At 38.2% G+C, this 22197-nt stretch overlaps 1 protein-coding gene across 3 annotated transcripts in view; it reads left to right on the top strand.

The window, feature by feature from the left end:
- The window catches only part of GABRB1 (gamma-aminobutyric acid type A receptor beta1 subunit), a 361839-nt gene that overhangs the window by 262425 nt on the left and 77217 nt on the right, over window positions 1-22197 (top strand). For all 3 annotated transcript variants that reach the window (XM_018564670.1, XM_018564677.1, XM_018564662.1), the window contains exon 5: window positions 20949-21031. In XM_018564670.1, coding sequence (XP_018420172.1) covers window positions 20949-21031 — 83 coding nt within the window. The remainder of the gene's footprint in view (window positions 1-20948; window positions 21032-22197) is intronic.

Here is a 22197-nt window from a genome sequence, read left to right on the forward strand (position 1 = left end):
CAATATTCTGCCCCCCCGCACAGACAAAAATAGAACAAAGAGCCCCCTCACCTGCTTATGTTTTTGCAGGGAGGAGGTGGGGAGGCACACCATTCCCTGGTGGTGCACCAGTGGTTGATTAGTAAGGTCTCGTGCAGACCTTACTAATCCATCCTTTCGGCCTAATCTCAGAGCTCCAGCTGAAAGGAACTGAGCACTGGTACAGCCAGCATTAGCTATGCGGTCTGCATCTGACTGTGTGTGCCTGACTTGTCAGCTGAGACCCCTGGTCTACTCCACCAATTTTTCATTGAAATTAAGGTACTGTTTATACCACTATTGGAATACAGAAGAGAAGACTTGTTGGAGCACTGTGAGACTCTTTATTAGTATCTGTACAACTTTTTTAATGTGATGGAAAGGCTGGAAGCAAATCCCAGCTTTCTTTACAATAGACCCTATTTAGCTTAAAAGCATAATTAAGAAAATACTTTCAAATAAAATGACTCTTAAGTTTTACTGCTCACACAGCACATGTTAAAGGAAATAAAAGGTAAAAGAAGATAAAAGCAGTCTGGAAACCAGAGCAGTCATTCCGTTCCATAGATACATTTAAAAAAAAGCCTTACAATTAATAGAACATTGGTTCTTCCCTCAAGCTGGCCCCATGCTAGCTCCATTTCTGGTGGCAAGCTGCAGGCGGGTGAAAGCATAATACAAATCTGAGCCAAGAGCTGGCATGAGCATTTGCCCGTGTTCCTCTGTTATAATGCTGAAGTGGGCAATGCCACACTTTTTATGTAATGAAAATTAGGTGTCATTTTAAAACATTTTACTAGGGTTTTTGTCCCATGTTTATTTTTACATTGAAGGTCTTCTACAAACAGCACGGTGTGTACTATAAATTAGGTAGCGCCAAGCGGGAAAATTCCAAGCTGGCCCAAAACACAGATTACATTATCATGTCTGTTCTCTTACGGCTCTTGTATCTGCCACCTCTGGGGTTTCTGACATTCATCTGCGTTGTTTATAACAGCATGTAACTTCAGGTTATTTACAGCAACACAGCACCTACACATCTATAGAATCTCTTCTAAAATGATTTACTTATGACAGGCTGGAAGTGGAACAGAGTTCTTGTAGCTAGACTGGTGCTATTCAAGGCTCTGTCAGATTGTATTCTAGAAATATAACTTCAAATTGCCACAAACAGAAAATGAAAATAAGGAAAATTAGGTGACTATAATGCTGTAAAAGAGCCACTAAATATAAATTACAAGCTAGTTTATATAGACCTGGTTTAATTTATGAAAAGATTTTTAGAGGATACATAAAATATATATAAACTGACGGGAACAGGCATTTCCTGAATGAAGACACATCCTGTCCAGTAATCTGACCGAAGAAAACCACCCACTGTTAGTCCACATTCACACCTAGGTGTTTTGTGTCTCAAAGGTAAGTGCAACAAAATGCTCAAGACAAGGAATTCCATTAATTTCTATGGCCCCTGTTCACACTTGGGGGTTTTGTCACAAGCAGAAAAACGCCTGTCACTGGAAAAGGTAATTCTGTTGCCACCTTTTACATACTGGCATTGTGTATACCATGTTGTTAATGGTATTGGTACACTTGTCACATCATTGTCCAAATACATTAGAATGTTGAAGCTAAACACCAGCCTGACTTTCATTCTTGCACAGTTTAACAGTCTCCTCTCCTGTACGGAAATTGCTTACTCTAACTTCATGGCACACTGTGAGCCTTGTTTCCTGGCTGAAAGACAGCATCACCTAGCCCTTTTGGTCCCCAGCCTTACTGTCCCTGTCATTTATTACCAGTCTACTAACAGATGTAGTTGCCATAGATTCTGAATATTGTGACTAGAGCACTTGCTGTCCCAGGTTAAATGTGGTAAGAGATACTGGGAATATCAGTTTTTCAGAGAAAGGGTACCTGATAGCTTAGAGCAGGTATTGCAATGGAGGAGTATCATTAAAAAAGACCAGCTGGTATAAGAGAATCTTCACCCTGACAGGGGGTCCTGTGTATGGCATTGCTGTTGTGACAGCATGTGAACAGGACACACTGCGAGTGAGCAGGCTTGCCTGTGCCTAAATTGACAGGAATCCAAATCAGCTGTGATCTAAAGCTCACCACACACGTTAAAATCTGACTTGTACCATCTCTCATAGATCTACCAATAACTTTGTAGTATTTGGGCATGTCTGATTGAATACATATCAGTTTAGGTAGGTCCTTATATTACATAATGTTTTTAAATCTAATATTGATTGTTCAAAGATTACAAGTCCGTCTGTAACAAACATAGTGAGCTTGAGGGCTAGTGCACAGCAGCAGCCGCACTCAACCACACAGCTTCTGGTGTGAGTGTGCCCGTACAGTGCTGATGCGCTTGATCAAGCCACATTACACAGTTTTTTTGTTAGAGCTTAATTGAAATGTCACAATTGACATTTCATTAAGTTCTATGGGCTCATATGTGAAAGCCACACTGCCTCGTCAAGACTGTGTAGTGCGGTCCTAACTTTAATCTATGAGAGTGTTAGGGTGACACCCCCTGGCAGGTGACATTACCTGAGGGGTGGAGTCTAAGTACCAGCCGGTGTTCAGCAGAGCTCCTGATGGTGAAGATTGGCTAGGCTGCTTGCTGTTACCAGGCCACGGTCCCCAGGGTTGCCCTGCCAAGGGATGGACGAGAACAGGAGGGCTCCAATGAGGAGACAGTAGTCAGATCCAGGGAGAGTTCAAGGCAGGCAGCTAGCAGAGGGTGGTCGGACAGTCCAAGGTCGGCAACTAGCAATCAGAGGATTGCAGAAGTATAAGCTCGTTCACAAACAGGAAGCTGGCAAAAAGACACAGCACCAGCTCCTTGCAGAGCTAGTGCTTAAATACCCCTCTGAATCAGCATGCACCCACACACTTCTTCTTCAAAGCCGTTCGGGAGGCAGGAGTACTTCAGCCGGCAGCGTGCAGCGCTGGAACAGGTAAGTAATTAGGTATTTGCCTAGTTGTTTTTTTTAGCAACCAAAATATAAGAGACTTTACTTTAAGGTTAGTTATGAATTGATGAGTGCATTTGCCATTTGTTTTGACTGTCACCATTCATGACAAGACAAATTGAGTTGTCTTGTGTTCAAGTTGTGTTGGAAAAAATGGCCAGCGCAGCCCAAATGCAGATGGTGTGAATGAGCCCTGAAATACAGTGAGAGATTGTCAAGAGAATTTACTCTGCATATGTAACAGACCAGAAGAGACTGTCTATCAGAGCAAAAAGAACTAAAAGGAAGCTAGCAAGGGGCTGGAAATTGTCTTGATGCATTGTGTTGCTATATCATGCTAAATATACCCCCTGGGTGATAAACTTCAGTGGTCTTCATTGAACAATAAACGCACATTGGTGTTTCACTATAAAAAAAAGTACCCTAGTGAGTAAATTGTCTCCTTTACAGGTTTTATAATCATTACAAAATGTATGTTTTAAAGCTGTCAGACTCCCAGAAAAAGTGAGCCTAAATGAGTGGAATACATTTTTACATTGAGTATGCAGAGGGTCACACTTAATTCCATAACTCCTTAAAAACTTAAGATTATAGCACTTTGGTGACTAACATTATAGTAATACTTGCAGCTTATAACACTTTCCAGAAAAAGGTGCCATAAAACATTTCTTCAAGCACTGAGCTTCACAATAACGTAAGGATGGAGGTGTAGCATTTATTACCTGGGGCTTTATTTAATTCAATTTTTTTAAAGCACTGAGGACCTAAAGAAGGGGTGAGAGAGCTCCAAAAAAACACCAGTTTAAGAAGCCTGTTTTATCCTTCTACTGCCTCCGCTGTTACTACAATGATGGGGGCAGTAAAGGCATGTAAAACCACCCATATACAACATAGCAGCCATGCATTTGTTTACATTTTACTGGCAGGTCGCTGGCTTTGTAGTAGAAGTGATTCTAGATCACTTCTACATGCATGTCAAGGCAGTGTCTCATGTGTCCCTGTGAAGTATAAAGCTGTCAAACCCTGTATTAATATTTTATCTGTAAAATATTTTCTGCAAATAATGACTACTAACAATAACTAACTAAAACAAATGGGTATATTTGTAATCTTCAAAAAAAAATTACATTGACCAAAAACAAATATAGTTTCCCTTAAACAAATTTTAGTAGCCAGCTAATGCTATTCATACATTTTTTTTGTCTAACAATAATATTCTCAACGTACAGCTAAGAATTTTCATAATAATCAGTTATGTTAGAAAACAATAATATTTTATTTAAATATGAATGTAAAGTAATTAAAATGGAATGCAATATTCAGTTCACATTGAACCATGGGGCACATTGACATTTCATTGTGTCAGGCTGTCAAGCATGTCACCAGAATTGCATTTCAAATTTTATAATTACTACATAGTTGAATAAAGAGGTTATGTTCTGCAAATTTGTTACCACTGAAGAGAAAAGATGTTTAAATAAAATGTGCCCATCATGGATGCAGTCACTATAGAATTGCAATTGAAACAACGAGCAGCTAGCCCTTAAATAGTAGTATTGTTTCACTTTCATGCAATATATGAACTCCTGGTGATGTGACTGTTTAGAAACTCCTTGCTGTGAGCCTGAAGTGAATGTACCTTTATCTGTTAGCTGAGATTGTCTGTGTGACTACTCCCACTTTTACAAGATTACTGTAAAGTCTCAGTTTGTACTACCTTTGTAACTTTAGTGAAATTACTACATTTTGTGTTTTAGTTCTATAAGGCTCTAGGGGAAGGACTGAATATCCCTGACTACATAGGCCTATTATCTATTATAATATCCAACCATCCTTTTTGTTATATAGTTATCATATTCATATTCTTTGTTTGTTTGTTTGTTTCTTCCAAAAAATCAGACATAATTTTATAAATTCAGATGTCCTGAGTAAAATCCGAATTTTAGTGTTAATTTTAAAGGGACACTAAACTCAGAAGTTAAATGTGAAAAATTGATTCAAGTATCTTAACTATTAACAAAAATGTATCTTATTTGTGTATCACTCAGCTATAGATCATCTCTGAATTGGTGCCGGCACTGTCCTTCCTTCTGGAGGGTGGCTACTTTTGTTTCCCATGGTCCCTGTGTGTGTTATAAAGTAACCACCACTCCAAGCTCACTCCTGTGATGGACTGCAATCTCATGTTTAATTTACTAATTTATATTGAGATTGTAGCCCCTCAGCGGAGTGAGCTTGGAGCGGTGACTACTTTACAACCCACACAGGGACCATGGGGAACAAAAGTAACCATCCTCCAGAAGAAAGGGCAGTGTCAACATGAATTCAGAGATGATTTGAGCCTCCACAGCCGAGTGATACACAAAAAAACAAACATTTGGTTCATAGTTAAGGTACTTGAATGCGTTTTTCAGATTTAACTCCTGAGCTTAGTGTCAGTTGAAGTGGTTCAGCTCATCTGCTTCTGCTGTAGCCTAGGCACCTTCAGCCAGTGCTACCAGGTCTCACACTTATATCATAGTGTCCCTGATACCAAAATTATAGGGCTGATAAGAGCTGCTGATTTTTCTGATTTCCCCAGACTGCATCCCAATTTTTCAATTTTGGGCCCCATCATCTCACCAGGCAGGAGTACCAGAAGCTTCCTAAACATTTCTGCACATTTTTGCATCATTGGCTGTTCTGTAATACACACTTTTCTGAGCCTGGTTCATATTTCAATTGACTTCAATTGGACTTCTAATTCAGAAGTACTTGTTGTCATGCAACAGGTATAAAGCTTCTGTTGTCTATGACTGATCAGAAGCATGTGCTCTATTACTGATGCACACTGCAGAGGACAAACATCAGTTATACATCTTCCCATGACATCATATAAATGTGTTGTATGGTGGGGGAAAAAAGGATTAAAGTGCATGTCAAGCCAATAAATTATTTGGATAGAGTGGGGAAATATTAGAACTCCTGTTGGGTTCTTACCACTTTCTGGAACTCTGATAGAGAGATTTACCCTCCCTTCCTGTCTTGCTAACAATGGTTTCACAAGAGAAGAAGTAAGGGAAAATCTATAGCAACATATTGAGAAAAAACATTTGACAGGGTTTTTTGCTCTACTAAAAAATCTTATTAATTTTTGTCTGTGCTGCAGTTCAAGAGTTCCCTTCGCTTCCTGTCTTCCTGTCTCCCTACCTCAACCTGTATGACTATATCCTTCTCTGCCTTTAAGCTTTCCCTGAAAACATCTCTTCTGGGAAACCGATCCCATCCCTACCTAACAACTGAAATTTTACTTTCTCTAACAACTTATCCCCACAGGGTTACTACTTGCCTTTTCCCTTTAGATTGAACAGGTTCTTCCTCGCCCTAATTTCTTCTAGTGTAACTGTACTGTCTTGCTATATTTCAAAAGCGGTGTAAAATAATACCTTGAGTATTTCAGAGAATAAAATGGTTCATGTTAGATTATTTCCATGAAGCAACACTGATGATGTTAGTCAATTCTTCCTTTTTTGATGGTGTGGGGTTGATTTACTAAAGGCAACTAGGCTGTTTAGTTTGCAAGGGAACTTTCCCTTAGCTTATTGAATGAAGTGGAGCTCTGTTGACTAACATCCAATTGTGTGCCATCAAAAGTACTATTTTTTATCTCCTTGGATGTGATTGGGTATTCTTTGCAAAGTGAATTTCCAGCACATTCACTAATCTAAGGGAACATTCCCTTGCAAAGTGAAAAAGTCCCTTGCAAAGTGAACAGCCTATTTGTCTTTAGTAAATACACCTCTTTTTCTCTTTTAACTCAAAGAAATGTCAACTATGAAAGACTATCATTTTGGAAACTGATACAATACAGATTATAAAATCACACCAAGTTTAATGATTTTGTGAAAACAAATAAACACTTGTCACAATTATAGATAACAAACATGGGTTAGGAGCATCTGTGCATAGGGTTTTCTATGCATACAACCACTATTACCAATATGTCATTTCTTCATGTCTTTACTAGCTTGGAAGCCTTGCCACCTTATTGTCTGCCTGGTGTTTTGTGAAGAGACGATATGTGCTTTTACTGCCTGATCAAAGACTCAGTGACAGACCTCTTCGTACCATGACCTCATATCAATGTTACCTGGCTTTGCTCCCACCACGTGCCATAGTTCAAACATTAAGCTGAGAAATCTGTTTTCTCGATTAGAGCAAAAAATGTATGTATGAAAAAATATTTTTTCTTACTAGCAGCTCACAGCCCTGGAATAACAAATGCAACAAGTTTGGTTCACATTATGCTTTAAATGCGCTAATGCAATGTACAGTTCATATAGGCCCTTAAGCCTGATATCAAAACAGGGATTTACTCTACCACAAATATTAATGAATTTACAATGCTTTATTCATGCCAATCAGTTCATATTTTTACCTTGTCATAACCAAAGCTAAAATTAATGGTTTTGCCAAGAGACACACTTTTACAAGGGGTAGACTTACACCATCTTCACATGATAACATTTAGAATGTGGCATCTATGTTTAGGGTTCCTAAAAAGAGAGAATATGCATTTGGTGATAGTTTGGCAGGCATTAGAGTGGATGGGTTGATTTACTAAAGGCAAATAGGTTGTTCACATGGCAAGGGAACTTTCACTTTGCAAGAGAACTTATGAATTTGAAAAAAAAAATTATGAATGAATGTGGTGAAAATTCACTTTGCAAAGGATAACCATATAGCGCAAACTAGGGATGTACAGATACTTTTTGAGTACCAGTGCAGATACCTGGCATTTTCATGAGAACTACCAGGGTTGCAGCGGTTGCAGCTGGGACCTAGCTCTGGCCCTCTACCACTGTCCTGAAATCATTAGTCTGTATTGTTTTAGAAAAACTGTCACATGACAATAAACAAAAATGTATCAGTACTCGTACTCGCAAAACTGGTATCTGTGCATCAATTTATTTATATGTATAAAAACAAAATCTTACATTAAAATAGAGATGTACAAATCCCAGGAGCTCCGTGTGCTCCTTACAAATGACAGCTGCCTCCTAACTTTTTAATTTTTCTCTAGTCTAGTCTTGGAGCTCAAAAGTATCGGTACATGTACTCGTACTTGTAACGAGTACTGTACTTGGTATCTGTGCAACCCTAGCGCAAACGTAAAATAAAATAAAGTATTTTTGTTTGCACATGATTGAATGAAGAGCTTCACCTGATTCACTAAGCTAAGGGGAAATTTCCTTGCAAAGTGAACAGCCTATTTGCCTTTAAAAAAAAATCAGGGCAACTGGGTTTGCTGCATGTTTCTTGAAGTCGTTTTCGCAGGTCATCCGACTACCTTACCTCCATGAGGTCTTTGATCCCATGCTGGTTATGTTTAACAGATTATGTTGATTGGAGCAATATTCACTGTATTTATTCCAAGGGAATTTTTGCACAAGTCTTTCTAAATTGAGAAAGCTAGTTGGATGACGAGCAAAATGTCTTCAAGAAAATACAGCAAGTACAGTTGCCCTGATTTATTTTTTTTCTGATATACCCTGACCTGGATGAATGAGAACCTTCACAGACAACAGCCTATATCCCTTTAGCAAATAAACCCCATTGACTTTAACTGTGGATTCAGAGAGTAATCTTTATGGGCTTTATCCAAACCTCCATTTACATGTCAAGTTCAACTACATCCCAAGCAGTAAGCAGTAACAGAAAGTCAGTCGATCTCCAGTTGCTATGGAATTACAAGTCCAAGCATGGTTAGGTAAAGAATGTATAAGGTCATCTGGAAACCCTGCAGGCTGTACTGAGACTTGTTGACCCACAAAAGGTGGAAATCTTGTTGTTGCCTATAGGTGCCCATACACTGCACGATTATCGTACGATAATCGTATGCGATGGGGTTTTCGTACGATAATCGAGCAGTGTGAACAGAGACGTGCGACCGTTTCTACTGTACGGTCGCATGTCTTCTGTCGAACCAGCATGTTCGAAAACCAGCCGGGAATCGTACGATTCTCGGCTGGTTAGAACGGTGCTCGGAAGATAAATGCTGAACGGGCCGGTGTGCGCACGCGCACACTGCCCGTTCAGCATTGCGGTCATCGGAAGCCCGCCCCTCAGGAGGGCGGGCTTGCGATGATCGAGAGTGCGATCTGCCTGTCCAAGATAGGCAGATCGTACGTTTTTTTAATCCCTTTACAACCATCGCAAGACTAAAGTCTTGCGATGGTTGTAGAGTGTATGGCCACCTTATCACTGATCTGGAGCATGTTCACTTTTACTGATGAATCTTCCATACTTCACAAAACACTGATAGGGTAATACTGAAGGAGATTTCTACTTAAGGAACCAACCTGATGTAGTCTATTGAAATATGTTTCTTTAGAGCATTATGTGAAGATTATCACCCCATTTTATCCCAATCCACCTAATATTAAAGTTTCTTGTTGTTGTTTTGGGTACAATATGGAAGGTTTAAAACCCCTGACAGTTTATTTTTTGTCTTCCATGTTTCATTGGGGAGATTTCACTTCCTGTGCCAGGAACAGGAAGTTAGAGAAAATCTGCAATACATCAGTGCAAATATATAGCAAAATAAAAAAAGACAGCACGCATGTTTGTGCTCAGTGTATTAGTGTTCTTCCAAGATATATGTATTTGCTTATAATTTTAAAGTAATAAGTAATAGCATTTGAAAAGACCCTTTTTTAATATATATATTTTCCTTTTTACTTGAATAGGCATTCTCCTACTGCAATTACAGCTATTCCTCACTCAACGACCGAGTTTTATTCCTACGACTAGGTCGTTAAACGAATTGGTCGTTAAGCGAGGAACTGTATACTGTACGGTATTAGCACAGTACTGTACTGTAGTGTTGGACATGTACAGTAAATCTATAAATACAGTACTTTCCGAGTATAGTAGCGGAGAACAGAGTACAGTACTGTATGCTAGAGGAAGTCGGGGAGACGCCACACTGCCGCTTCCACGTTCCTGCACGCACTGTTGGAGAGCTGGTCGTAAGTGCGAGTGGTCGCTAAACAGGTAGGTTGTTAAGTGAGGAATAGCTGTACTACAAAATAAAAATATGTTTCATATTGAACCATTTTTCTATAAAATGCAGTGCTGACAAATAAATCAGAGAAGTTTGCCTGGATATTGTATTGTCATAAATAATAATCATGTTCCCATAAATGTTTCCCCTTGTAAACAATCTGCTTCGTCTTTCCTTATAAATGAAACAGTAGACATGTGCACTGCCAAAAAATTTGTTTAGTTTCGTTTCGTTTTAAATTCGGGTTTGTGTCATTTCGTTTTTCAGGATTCGGGTGTGAAAGTCAATTCGGATTCGGAATTCGGATTCGGATGAAATTCGGTAGCGTTCGTACGAACGTTCGTTTCGTTTTCTGTTCTTATTCGTTTCTTATTCGTTTCGTTCGTTTGCAGCAAAAGTGACATTTGAAGGGGAAAAAATATTTTTCTCCTCTAATGTCACTTTGCTCCAACGAACGAAACGAATAAGAAACGAATAAGAAACGAATAAGAACAGAAAACGAACCGAAGTTTTACAGACTGCAGCACTGAAACGTGTAATATGAAAGCACATAAAAGTCAAACCTCTTACTCTGTATTTCAAGGTTATCGCAATATAATATACACAGAACATTGACACATAACGACGGAGTACAGTTTATTGTAGTCAGTGGCAAGCCATAACTTTTTTCCAAGCCATTTAAAATACGACTCTGCAATTATTTTGGTTGATTAGTGAACACCTAACACTATCCAGGAAACGCTGCTTATGTAGAACTGACATTCATCTGTAAATAACATACACCAATCCACCATAACATTATGACCACCAGCCTAATATTGAGTAGGGCCCTGTTTTGCCATCAACACAGCCTTGACCTGTTAAGGCATGGACTCCATAAGACTTCTTAAGGTGTGCTGTGGTATTTGGCAACAAGCTGTCAGTAGCAGATCTTTTAAGTTGTGTAAGTTGCAAGATAGGGCCTCCATAGATTGGGATTGTGCATCACTGTGCCTTGACCATCCATAAACCGGTTGCCGATTTACCAGTTTTCCTTCCTTGGACCACTATTGGTATGTCCTGACCACTGCGGACCGGGAACATCCCACAAGATTTGCCGTTTTGGAGTTGCTCTGACCCAGTCATCTAGCCATCACAATTTGGCCCTTTTCAGCAATGTTGCTCAAATATTTATGCTTGCACATTTCTTCCAACATATCAACTTCAGGGACAAAATGTTCACTTGCTGCCTAATATATCACACCCACTTCAGGTACCATTGTAACGAGATAATCGGTGTTATTCACTTCACCTCTCAGTGGTCATAATGTTATGGCTGATTGGTGTTTATGACACAGTCTGTCAATAATAATGACTCAGCTTTTTTTTGCTTGTCCCTGAAAAATACGTTTTGATCCTGCCAATCAACTGAATTTTAACTTCAGCAGAGGTTGTCCTCCCGTGACCCTAAAGAGAACTATGGGGAAAAACACTTACCCCATAGTTATTTTTTAAAGCATTTCTCCACTTCTAATCATTAACTTTCAAAATTGACCTAAAACAAACATAGTTTGCCTTCAGGTGTCAGGGGAAGTTAGAGAGCTTAAAGCTCTTTGTGTTTGACAAAGCATTAAAGGTAGGGTAGAGTTAAGTGTTAGAGTTCACCTTACAGTTAGATATGGTTTTGGGGTCATTTCTACATGATTTAGGGCGTAAAAGTTGTGCACTGAAAACCAGTGTTCCCTGCCTCCTGCTGCTGAAAACTATTGTACCATCCTACCACCATTTCCTACCACCAAACTATTGTACCATCTGCCATCTCCTCCATTCTATGTAAAAAAATAATTGATTGTTAGTAAATGGTGATGTTTTCAGTCTGGGGTTGTGAAAACCAACTATACAAATAATCCCTCTTCTTCTGGCATCTGACCCTTTTAGACAGTTCATACCTAACATTGATTTATGTGCATATTATTTTATGAAATTAAAGTGTATCTAAAGCCAAACTGTTTTTGTTAGTTTTAGATAGATTCAGGAACAGTTAAAACTGAGGATTTACCTAAATTTCAGCCGTTGAAATATTTTGTCCAAAAATGGTACTTTGGGCAAAATGCCAAAAGTACACTTTTTGGGCCGAAAATGCGGCACAGCCATAGTTTCTCTCCTCCTCACTGAGCGCTGCTCTGTGTCCCCTCTGACACAGAGCAGCACTCAGCGGGGAGGAAATAAACTTTCAGGAGGCTAAGCAGGGGCTAGGAGGAGAGCGCTGTCAGTGGTCCGTGTCCCAGAAGGCCAATCCCTTCTCCCGCATGGAGGAGACATCTGTCAGCTGCCACAGGAGGCTGAGCTGGCATCCAGCACTGCCCACTCAACCTCCTGTGACAGTGAGTCAGGATAGAGAGCAGCTTATAATCACTCAGCGATCAGTACTGATCATTGAGTGTTTGTAAATAACATAGTATGTTTACTGTGTTCGCCAATTATGAATGAACAGAAAGTGCTCTACATTACTTCCTGTTCATTCATGATTGTGGACATAGTAACTGATACTATATCCACAGTTTATGAATGGACAGGAGCACTTAGTATAGAGGCTTCCTGTTCATTTATAACAGGGGCTGCAGAAAAAGAGATTGAGGACTCTGTGTCCTCAAAATAAATAAATACAAAATATTTTTTTAAATATTTAAAACATTATTTTTGGTTTTGGCCTGACAAATGTTTTATTTTGGGTTTTGATCTGAAAATTCCATTATGGTGCACCTGTAGTTAAAACCCATGTCAAGCTATTTTTTAGTGTGTACCATTGGGGAGATTTCCCTTCTGTCCTGGAGGTCCAAAAGGAAGTGAGAGAAAATCCCTCCAAAGTGAACAGAATTTCCATCTGAGAGCATTGTCATTTGAATAGGGAATTCCTATTGGAGGATTTTCCCTGACCTATTGCTCTAAAGACAACTCTACATTTTTGGATTTCTGCTGACTTTCTGTGTTGGTGACAATTGACAAATAGTGGGGGTGAATCTCTCCATTGCGGACACAGACAATAAGGACTTGATAAAGGGACTAACCCTTCCCTACTTCATCCAAAACTAAAAGAAAATGTATTTACATAAACTTTATGTGGTTAACGTACATCTTATTATGACATAGATCTAAAACCAATCACTAAAACGTTATAAGCTTTAGCCCAATAATGTAATTTCAAAATGTGTCAGCCAGGCAAATTTTGGAGCCGGAAGAACATGCACACCATTGCTATGTCAACACGTCACATGGTAGAACTTTTCTTAAAGTGAACCTGTGGCAGAGTAAACTCTATTGAGCCAGCATAGGCAATGAAAAGCAGGCAGGTTTCTTCATGCACCTTGTCTCTTCCTGAGTGCCTCAGGTGCTTCCTCTGTATTCTTTCATAACTATGAATATTCATAAGCCAGTTGTTTAATTATTCAACATGGCAATGATGACTATGTTGCTGTAGAACTATTTGAAAGTCTTGCTTTAAAAGCCAGATAGGTAATGTTAGTAGCATACCTCTTCTCTGTTGTTCACGGAAATTTCCCAAAAATAAATCCTTACTGGCTTGCGGTTACTGGCACAGTTAATACTTTTCTATTACACATTTCTGAAAACCTTTCTAGGAGATACAAATCTAAAAGAACACATCAAACATAAACTGGTGCATACTGGGACCTGCCAGATGTAAATAACAAAAATAGGATTATCTAAGCAAGTCTATAAAAAGTTAAGTAAGCAATCTTTGCTTGGCATTTCAGAAACCCACTTTGGTAGCATTAGGCTTTCTGCGTATTTAAGATTTCTTAAAGGTTGGCTTATTCCCAATTCCTGACCTCGTACATGGCTAGAATTTATATTCTACCATGTCAGTTAGGAAAAAGCGAGGACAGATTAAACTTTAATTTCCTTTTTCGCCACAAGGGATTGGGCATTTCATGACAAGGTTTCTATCATTCAGTGTAGGCCACACATTAATCATTCATGCTGTGTTAAATATTGCTTCCCATCGTAAACTCAAAGGAATAGGAACAATTTTTACCACCACTGTGAGAACAGAGCTTCCTTTTCAGGAAGGTGAGAACAGATGCTTTTCACTGTCATACAATCCTTGGCTACTTCTTGGCAACATGGATCAGGCTTCACATGATCATAATAAAATACTGGAATCAAACAGAATTAATATAGTGAGAAGATATTTCCGATTTTTATAAATGAAAGATTGAATTTGAGATGTGGTGGCATTCTGGATTACCATTGTGTAGTAATAAAAATTAGAAATAATAACCATAATCATTAAAATAAAAAAAACTTACGTTGCAACTAAAATCACAGTTAATCCTTATAAAGACAAGCCCATTACCAGACGTTTATATACAAACATTGGTACTGAAGTGGTTAAACCACATATCATATTCTCTGAAAGAATAAAAAATAATTTGTCACCCAAAAATGACAAATGGATAAGTTTATCATCTATCTATCTATCTATCTATCTATCTATCTTTCCAGGGCCGGCCTTTGGGGTGTTCGAGTTGTGTGGCCGCACAGGGGCACATGGCAACAGGGGCGCCAGGTGGCCAACACAGCTCAGCCTTTAGGGCGGCACAGCCTGCAGCTTCTGCTCTCCTCACTGCTCGGCCATCCGACATGACAGCGCTCCCTCCTCCACCCCCGCCTGCTCCAGTGCTGTCTTTCTCCTCAGATCCCCGCTGCCTCTGCATATATAGGCAGCAGGGATCCAAGGAGAAAATGTCCTCTGATGCCTGCAGTGGGGCAGAGGAGGGAGCGCTGCCTCCTGTAAGGATGGCCGAACGGTGAGGAGAGAGGAGGAGAGAAGCTGCAGCTGTCAGGATGGCTGAGCAGGGAGGAGAGCGGAAGCCGCTGTCATCCTGTCAGTTTCAGGATGGCAGCGGCTCTGTGCATGGGCAGGGGTGAATTAGTAAATATCTGTGATATTTAATGATCCTCTGTATGCAGAACAAACACTGGAGTGATCAGCTGATCACTCCCATGTTTATAAATAACTGGGGACACAGAATATTATGTGTCCCCAGTTATGAATGAACAGGAATTGCTTTAGATGACTTACTGTTCATTCATGAATTTCTCAATGGGCAGTAGCACTCACTATAGAGGCTTTCACCCATCCAAATAGTTTACTATCACCAGTTTCTGAATGAATGGGGAGCCTCTGTACTGAGTGCATTCCATTAATTTAGGACAGATGCTGCAGAAAAAGAGATTGAGCACTATGTGTCCTCAATTACTTTTTCTATTTTAAAAGGGAAATGTCAGGGGTTTTGTTTAATTTAATAAGAATACTTATATTCTGCTTACAAGTTTAGGATCTTTAAATACAAGTTTTATTTTTATCATACTTTTTAATATGTTTCTTTGGGGCTTAACAAAATGGGAGGCTTTAAATGGTGCGGGTATTAGAGAAAGGGGTGTGGCCACTGAGGGATGTGGTTACTGAGGGGTGTGGTCACTTAGGGGCACTAAAGCTTTCTTGTCACAGGGCGCCTAAAGACCTAAGGCTGGCCCTGTATCTATCTATCTATCTATCTATCTATCTATCTATCTATCTATCTATCTCTCTATCCATAGCTACATCTAGAGATAGTTGGCTCACTTGATATCCTGCAGCCTTTTGTTCTAGCCCTTTAGCTTTTTCATAATAAAACTGCATCCCGAGGGCCAGACCCAGACAATGTATAGGCATATGAATTTTGGGATGAGCATTTCTAATTCTATCTATCTATCTATCTATCTATCTATCTATCTATCTATCTATCTATCTATCTATCCAGTATGTGATGTACTGTGTATTGTTTGCTTTTTCACAATACTTTTAAAATGGAATTCCAACCAAATAGTTTTTCTTTGTTTAAGAACCTCTGTTGGTATTTATTTGAGTCTTTATCTGTTTGGAAAGAGTCGCCATATTTACAGCCATAGTAGATCTTACAGATATTTTATTGCTAATTGGAGATGATAATAGTAAATCTTCTTTGCTAGTGTTCATTTATTCTTCCAGGAGAATATACGCTTTGACTGGGATTACAGTGAACTGGACAGCCTAAATGATGCTAAAAAATGTCTAAATGTGTCAATGCTTGATTTTGTTGGGGAGTAATCTATGACTGGTTGCTATGGGTTGTCATAAATAAGGATAGCAGCATTAATATTATTATTATTATTATTATTATTAACAGTTTTATTATTATACAAATTAATTTTTTTTTGTATCTTAATTTTATACATACTAATTAGATCAAATTCAGTGTATCGTTTGCTTATTAATGGAAAAAAGGGTCATAAGTTCTTCTTCTTTAAATTAAAGTATATCATGTTATCAGTAGATCATGTTATTACATTTTGTATTAATTGCTTTGACAGGCATATGGTCAAGCCTACTAAAAGACACAAAAATTAAGTAAATGATGCTTCAAATCTGAAGGTGAATGTTATATAAGATAAACATTTGCTTTTTCACCCCTAATATCTTTGTATCTGCATCACAAACGGCCCCTTGTAACCTTTTCAGTTTTGTTTTCCTGCAGTTTGCACTTAAGACAGTTGCCTCTCTTTATATCCTGCAGCTTTTTGTTCTAGTCACATTCGCTTTTTCATAATAAAACTGCATCCCGAGGGCCAGACCCAGACAATTTATAAGCATAAGAATTTTGGGATGTTTATATCTAAGTATTTGCATCTATCTATCTATCTATCTATCTATCTATCTATCTATCTATCTATCTATTATCCGTCTTTCTATTTCTGTCTACTGTATTTTGAACTTCGTGTAAATCAAAACTACAAAAATCACAAAATAGACCTGCTATGGTTTCCTAAATTGACTAAATTAGATTGAATTACTAGAAGAAGCGGAGTGTTCTCTTTAATTTCCCAATCATGTGCAGAGGAATAAATACAGTATTTTGCCTTGCAAAAAATTGAATGATTGAATCCGCCATACATAAGTCACTTTATTTGCAAAATGAATAGTCGTTATTACTCCAGCAAATCTGTTCCAATGAGTAGTTTCTTTTGCACAGTAGGGATTGTTTGGTCATGCTTTACTGCCTCTGTATTATCTAACATAGTTATTGTATTTTTTTAATTCTAAGTAATTAAATAACCAAATCTATCTTAAAGCACAACGCATGAAAATGTTTGTAATACATGGTGTTCTGTAAATGGTCAAGGGGATTGGGGGCGGACGTACGTGCCACCCTATCCCTTAGTGTATGAGAGCCACAAATCTCATACACGCATTGGTCAGAAGTACTGCTATACTATCCAGGCTTAATATTACAGGGTTATTCACAAAAGGGTGAAGAGTTTGGAGAAGGCAGGAGAAGTGAACAATCTAGGACAATATATCAAGTTTTTGCTACTGTCCTTGTCCTTGCTGGGGAGATTCACCCTCTTTATTTGCCCGAATAACCACTGCCAGCAAGAGAGAACGTGATGGAGAGACTTCCTCTCACTTCCTGTTGCATCTCTGGGACAAGAAGTGAAGGGAAATCTTCTCAACCGGACACAGACAGCAGAAAAGAATAAATAAATCCATTTTGGTGCCCTTTCATCTAAAGAAACCAACCAGCAATTCTGTGATGTATTGAGCCAATGTAAGTCCAAAGGCTTCTGTTTATTTTTGAAATTGAAGTGATTATGATATAATTGGAACTTCACTGTTGAAATGTGCCAGAATCACATTTCAGTACTACACTGATACTCCAGAGTTTGTCATAATGGGAACTCCATTGTAAATATGGACAACGTTGCTACCCAGCTTAGCCCAGCCCAACCAATCTTGTGGGATCTTTTTTAAAAGGAAACACTTTTTCACTAAATTCACTAAAAAAACAAAGGATAAAAAATAGAAAAAAAAGCCTGGCAGACTGATTGGTCCTCCTTAAGTCTGACAGATAGAATCACTTACATAGAGTGAAGATGAAAAGAAAATGATAAAATATGCTCTCTTCTTACTTCTGAAGTATGCTTATCAGGGTTGTCTGCCTGGATTCGCTCAGTTTCATCTAGTATGCTCATCCTTATTGATGACTTATAAATCAGATCATTGTTATACATGCTGTTGCCACTACCAATCACAAAATGCTGGGCACGGTAGACTTGGAAACACTTTTCAGGACATCTTACAGTTTTTATGTTAACCATTTAACTCATGATTTATGTCTTCTTGTTATTTTTAACAGCTCCCCATATTACTTTGCTGCTTGATAGAACAAAACCTCCAGATTTCTGTTCCTTTTAATATGAGCATGGATGAGAAGTGGTGGCATAAACTGTACAATATTGTCACTGAAGGGAGAGCTGGTGGATAAGCACAGAGGGAAAATTGTGGTGATAGATAGTAAAAGCATCTAATTATTCTGAGCAGATGGTGCAGACCTTCCAGACACCCACTGGACTAGATTCAACAGAGTTGCACTGAAAGTGTCTGCTTTAAGCCATTGTTCATGAAATCCCCATTTGGATTAAAGTGCTAGAAATGGAAAATAAATTACATTTTTGGAAAGATTAAAAAGTGTATTAGATATCTTGTTGGCATGTTAACATGTTTTGCAGATCAGCCAAAAAATGAGGAAAATAAAGCATGTAATCTTGGAGGTACATTTAGTGTGAATATATAGAAATACACCTATGTAGTGTAGGAGGTCTTATGACATATGTACTGTATATATTGTATTATGTACTTTGTATTATATTAAGTAATAACTGAAACAACACATTTTCCTTTGTGATTTTGCAGCACCTCATTGTTATATTTGCATCAACCACATCAATGACTGGAATAGGATTTTCTTAATTCATATTAATATTATAGTGCTATGAAATATAATAATATGAATATTAATATCTGATTTATTTGTAACCCCTTCATGACTGAGCTTGTTTTTAGTTTCTGTTCGTTAATGATTGACGCACTTTTGAAATTTTTGCTGTGTGATTCTTGCACGTCAGTAATATACTTTCTTACAAAGCGCACCCACACATATTATATATTGTTTTTTAGAGGACAGATAGGGCTATATATTTATATGACATATGTGTACCTAATGCCTCACTTAGGACAAATAAAATATAAAAAAAGAGGAAAAACGTAAAGAAAACACTTTTTCCCCAGTTTTGATTTGTAGTATTTTTTACAAAAACAGCACAGCTAAAAAAAAAAAAATGCAATAACTACATTCATGTATTTGTCCTTTATTTGGAAAAACCTCACATCCCTAGGATTTTAGACATTTTTCTGTATTACTCGGCCTAAAACTAAAATCTAACATTTTAATCTTTTTTCTCTAAAAGCTAAGGCTAAATGTGGTCACCTGGCATACAATGTCACTGTCACTAAGTGTCACACTTAGTGAAAGTGACATACTTTGAACATGACTATCATGAGGGGGTCAAAAAAAATTAACCCCTCAGGGTGAAAAACAAATCTGAAGCTCACCTGCAGATTTTCATTGTAAAGGGTTAATTTTTATATACATAATAGTATAAAAGTATATATATAAATATTTCATTTTTATTTGTTACATTTATTTTTGTACACTTTATTTTTTTACACTTTTCACTATTTATTTAAAAAAAATATTTTATTTATTTGATTATATCAAGCAGTCATTGTGAATTAATCTCACTATTACTGCTTCATAAATTAATTAATTAATTTTTGGTTATTATTAGCTAGTTTGCTATTGGCTATTGCAAAGTGAAATAGCCAATAGCTATGCATTCCTATGCTGGCTTTTCTTTTTATTCTGACGGCAGCAGAACTGCCGGCCAATAGAAAACAATTGGGCGGAGCTAGCTGTCACTGCTAGCTCCGCCCAATTGTTTTCTATTTTATTTTTTCTACTTTTTTTATCTGTTTTTTTATTCTGCTCGGTACCACAGAGGTACCGGGCAGAATAGCCAAGCCAAATGTCGCTATTCACTCACTGCTGTTTGGCATCTATGAAAATAGGCCAAACAGCAGTGATTAGCCTGCCGGAGGTTGAGCTCAGCCAATCCAGATGTTGGATCGGCTGAGTCAAACTCCTTCTGCACTTGGGGTTGGCCGAACATGCTGAGCATGTTTGGCCGACCCGAAGCAAGCCGATGTACGGCTGATTTTAGTCGGTGTACGGCTGAAATCAGCCATACAAGCCTGAAGTGAATAGCCAAACAGCGTACGGCTCACTTCACTTAAGGTGGGTTATTCACTCGGCTGCCTATGGCAGCTTTGTAAAAAGACCCCTATGTTTCTATTGCTGAAAGTAAAAAAAAAATAAAAAGCCGGTATACATCGCGATTTCCCGATCTATACCAGCTGTCAGTGAGAGCAGTAAAAGCCGCTCTGCTCTCACTGTCAGACACCTGATTCCTGAAAGGGATCGGGTGTCTGAAAAAGGTTAACTCTTTCATTAATGGATACCTCTGAGGCATCCATTAATGAATGGTAACCACTGATTCTCAGCGGTTACCAGCATTGCAGAGCCGCAAATAATTGGTCAGGTACAGTGTACGTGGCCAGTCATTTGGGCACTTTGTGGCGGGACGTACTGTGTACGTCTCCCGTCACAAAGGGGTTAAACAAATATGTCAAAGAAAATTTCCAGGCACACATTTTATTAACTGAATGTTTCTGTCTAGGTTTAAAAAAAGGTTTTCACACCATATAGCGTATTAACCCTTGCAGTGGGTGTAACCCCAATGCAAGGGTTAATACAATTTTTGCCTGGAGTTCTCCTTAGAATAATACACATATATATCTTTCTGTATTGTTTAAAAACAACCTGTTGTATGCTGTATTCCCCTTTATTGTAAACATGAACAAGTATACTATATTTGAAAGAGTGTATATAACACAAGGCTTTTCTCTCATGTATTTCTTTTAGGATTACAACCACAGCTGCTTGTATGATGGATCTACGCCGATATCCCTTAGATGAACAGAACTGTACTCTTGAGATTGAAAGTTGTAAGTACATTTAAATCGTTTTGTAATACTTTTTGTAATAAAAAATAAAACCTGTACAGAAGTTCACAGAAGAGTCGCACTTAAAAAATAATACTTAGGGATTATCCTTAAACGTCACCCTTTCTGATAGTCATATCAGCCCTGTTGCTTTAGCATTTGAAAAACTCTAGCAAATGCAGACAAATACAAAGAATCCTTACAAAAATCTGGCAATATTGGAGAGTGTTTATTAATTGAAAGAGCAAAGGTAGACAAGAAGCATGATACAAAAACCATTTATGGGTTTTGCACTACCAGTGCTTCCTCAAAACCTTATGAAAAGCACTAGTAGTGAGAAATGCATCACAGATGCTGCTTGTAAACTGTGCTCTTTGAATTAATAAATTCCCACCAATATTGCAAGATTATTGCAAGGATTCCTTGTTTCTGTTTGTATTTGCTCATGATGAGACCCAGCAAGATTTGAGACACCACTTAAATTGAAATTGTATGGAGCAGGATTGACAGACAAATCTCCCTTGTGGCAGCACAGATTCATCTGTCTGTAAAACTCTGTTCATCTAATGGTCCACTCAAAGCAATATCAAGATCCATAGAAAGCCCAAAAAACACAATAAGTTCAACTGACTGTGTCATACTAGAAATTAACTTCCGATGACGACAACATCTGAATGGCAATGACAAGCCTTCTTAATACTGGAAGATCTTATTATAACAGATATATGTTAAAATGTTAGTAAATCATACATCAGCCATTCTTTTTTTTATTGAGAAAGACCCTTCACAGAGTGTGCATCACATCCGGATGCTGGCAGTTCTTTCCTAATCAGTTGTTGCTACATTCATTTTGTTACTGGTTGCCAGTAATAGCCAAGCCATTTGAAATGGTTTTCCAGGTATTTCTTACAAGTCAGCCACTGATATTTCCCTTATATGTAACAAAATTACAAGGTCTGGGTTTGCCTCACTACTTTTTTTCACCTGGTCTCTCCTCCTGTAGATGCGAATTTCATGTTGTGTCTAAAAGTTCTCATAAGAATGCATCCCCTTTTTTCAGTACACTGTCATGGATTTGCTGCTTTTAGGTGTTCCTAGACATTAGATGGTTGATTGGCAGGGTGGTTTTACAGACATTCACATCACTTGTCATGTTATTGGACAATCAG

Source organism: Nanorana parkeri, unplaced genomic scaffold, assembly GCF_000935625.1.
Source record: "Nanorana parkeri isolate BGI_ZX_2015 unplaced genomic scaffold, ASM93562v1 scaffold24, whole genome shotgun sequence".
Taxonomy (NCBI): Eukaryota; Metazoa; Chordata; class Amphibia; order Anura; family Dicroglossidae; genus Nanorana; species Nanorana parkeri.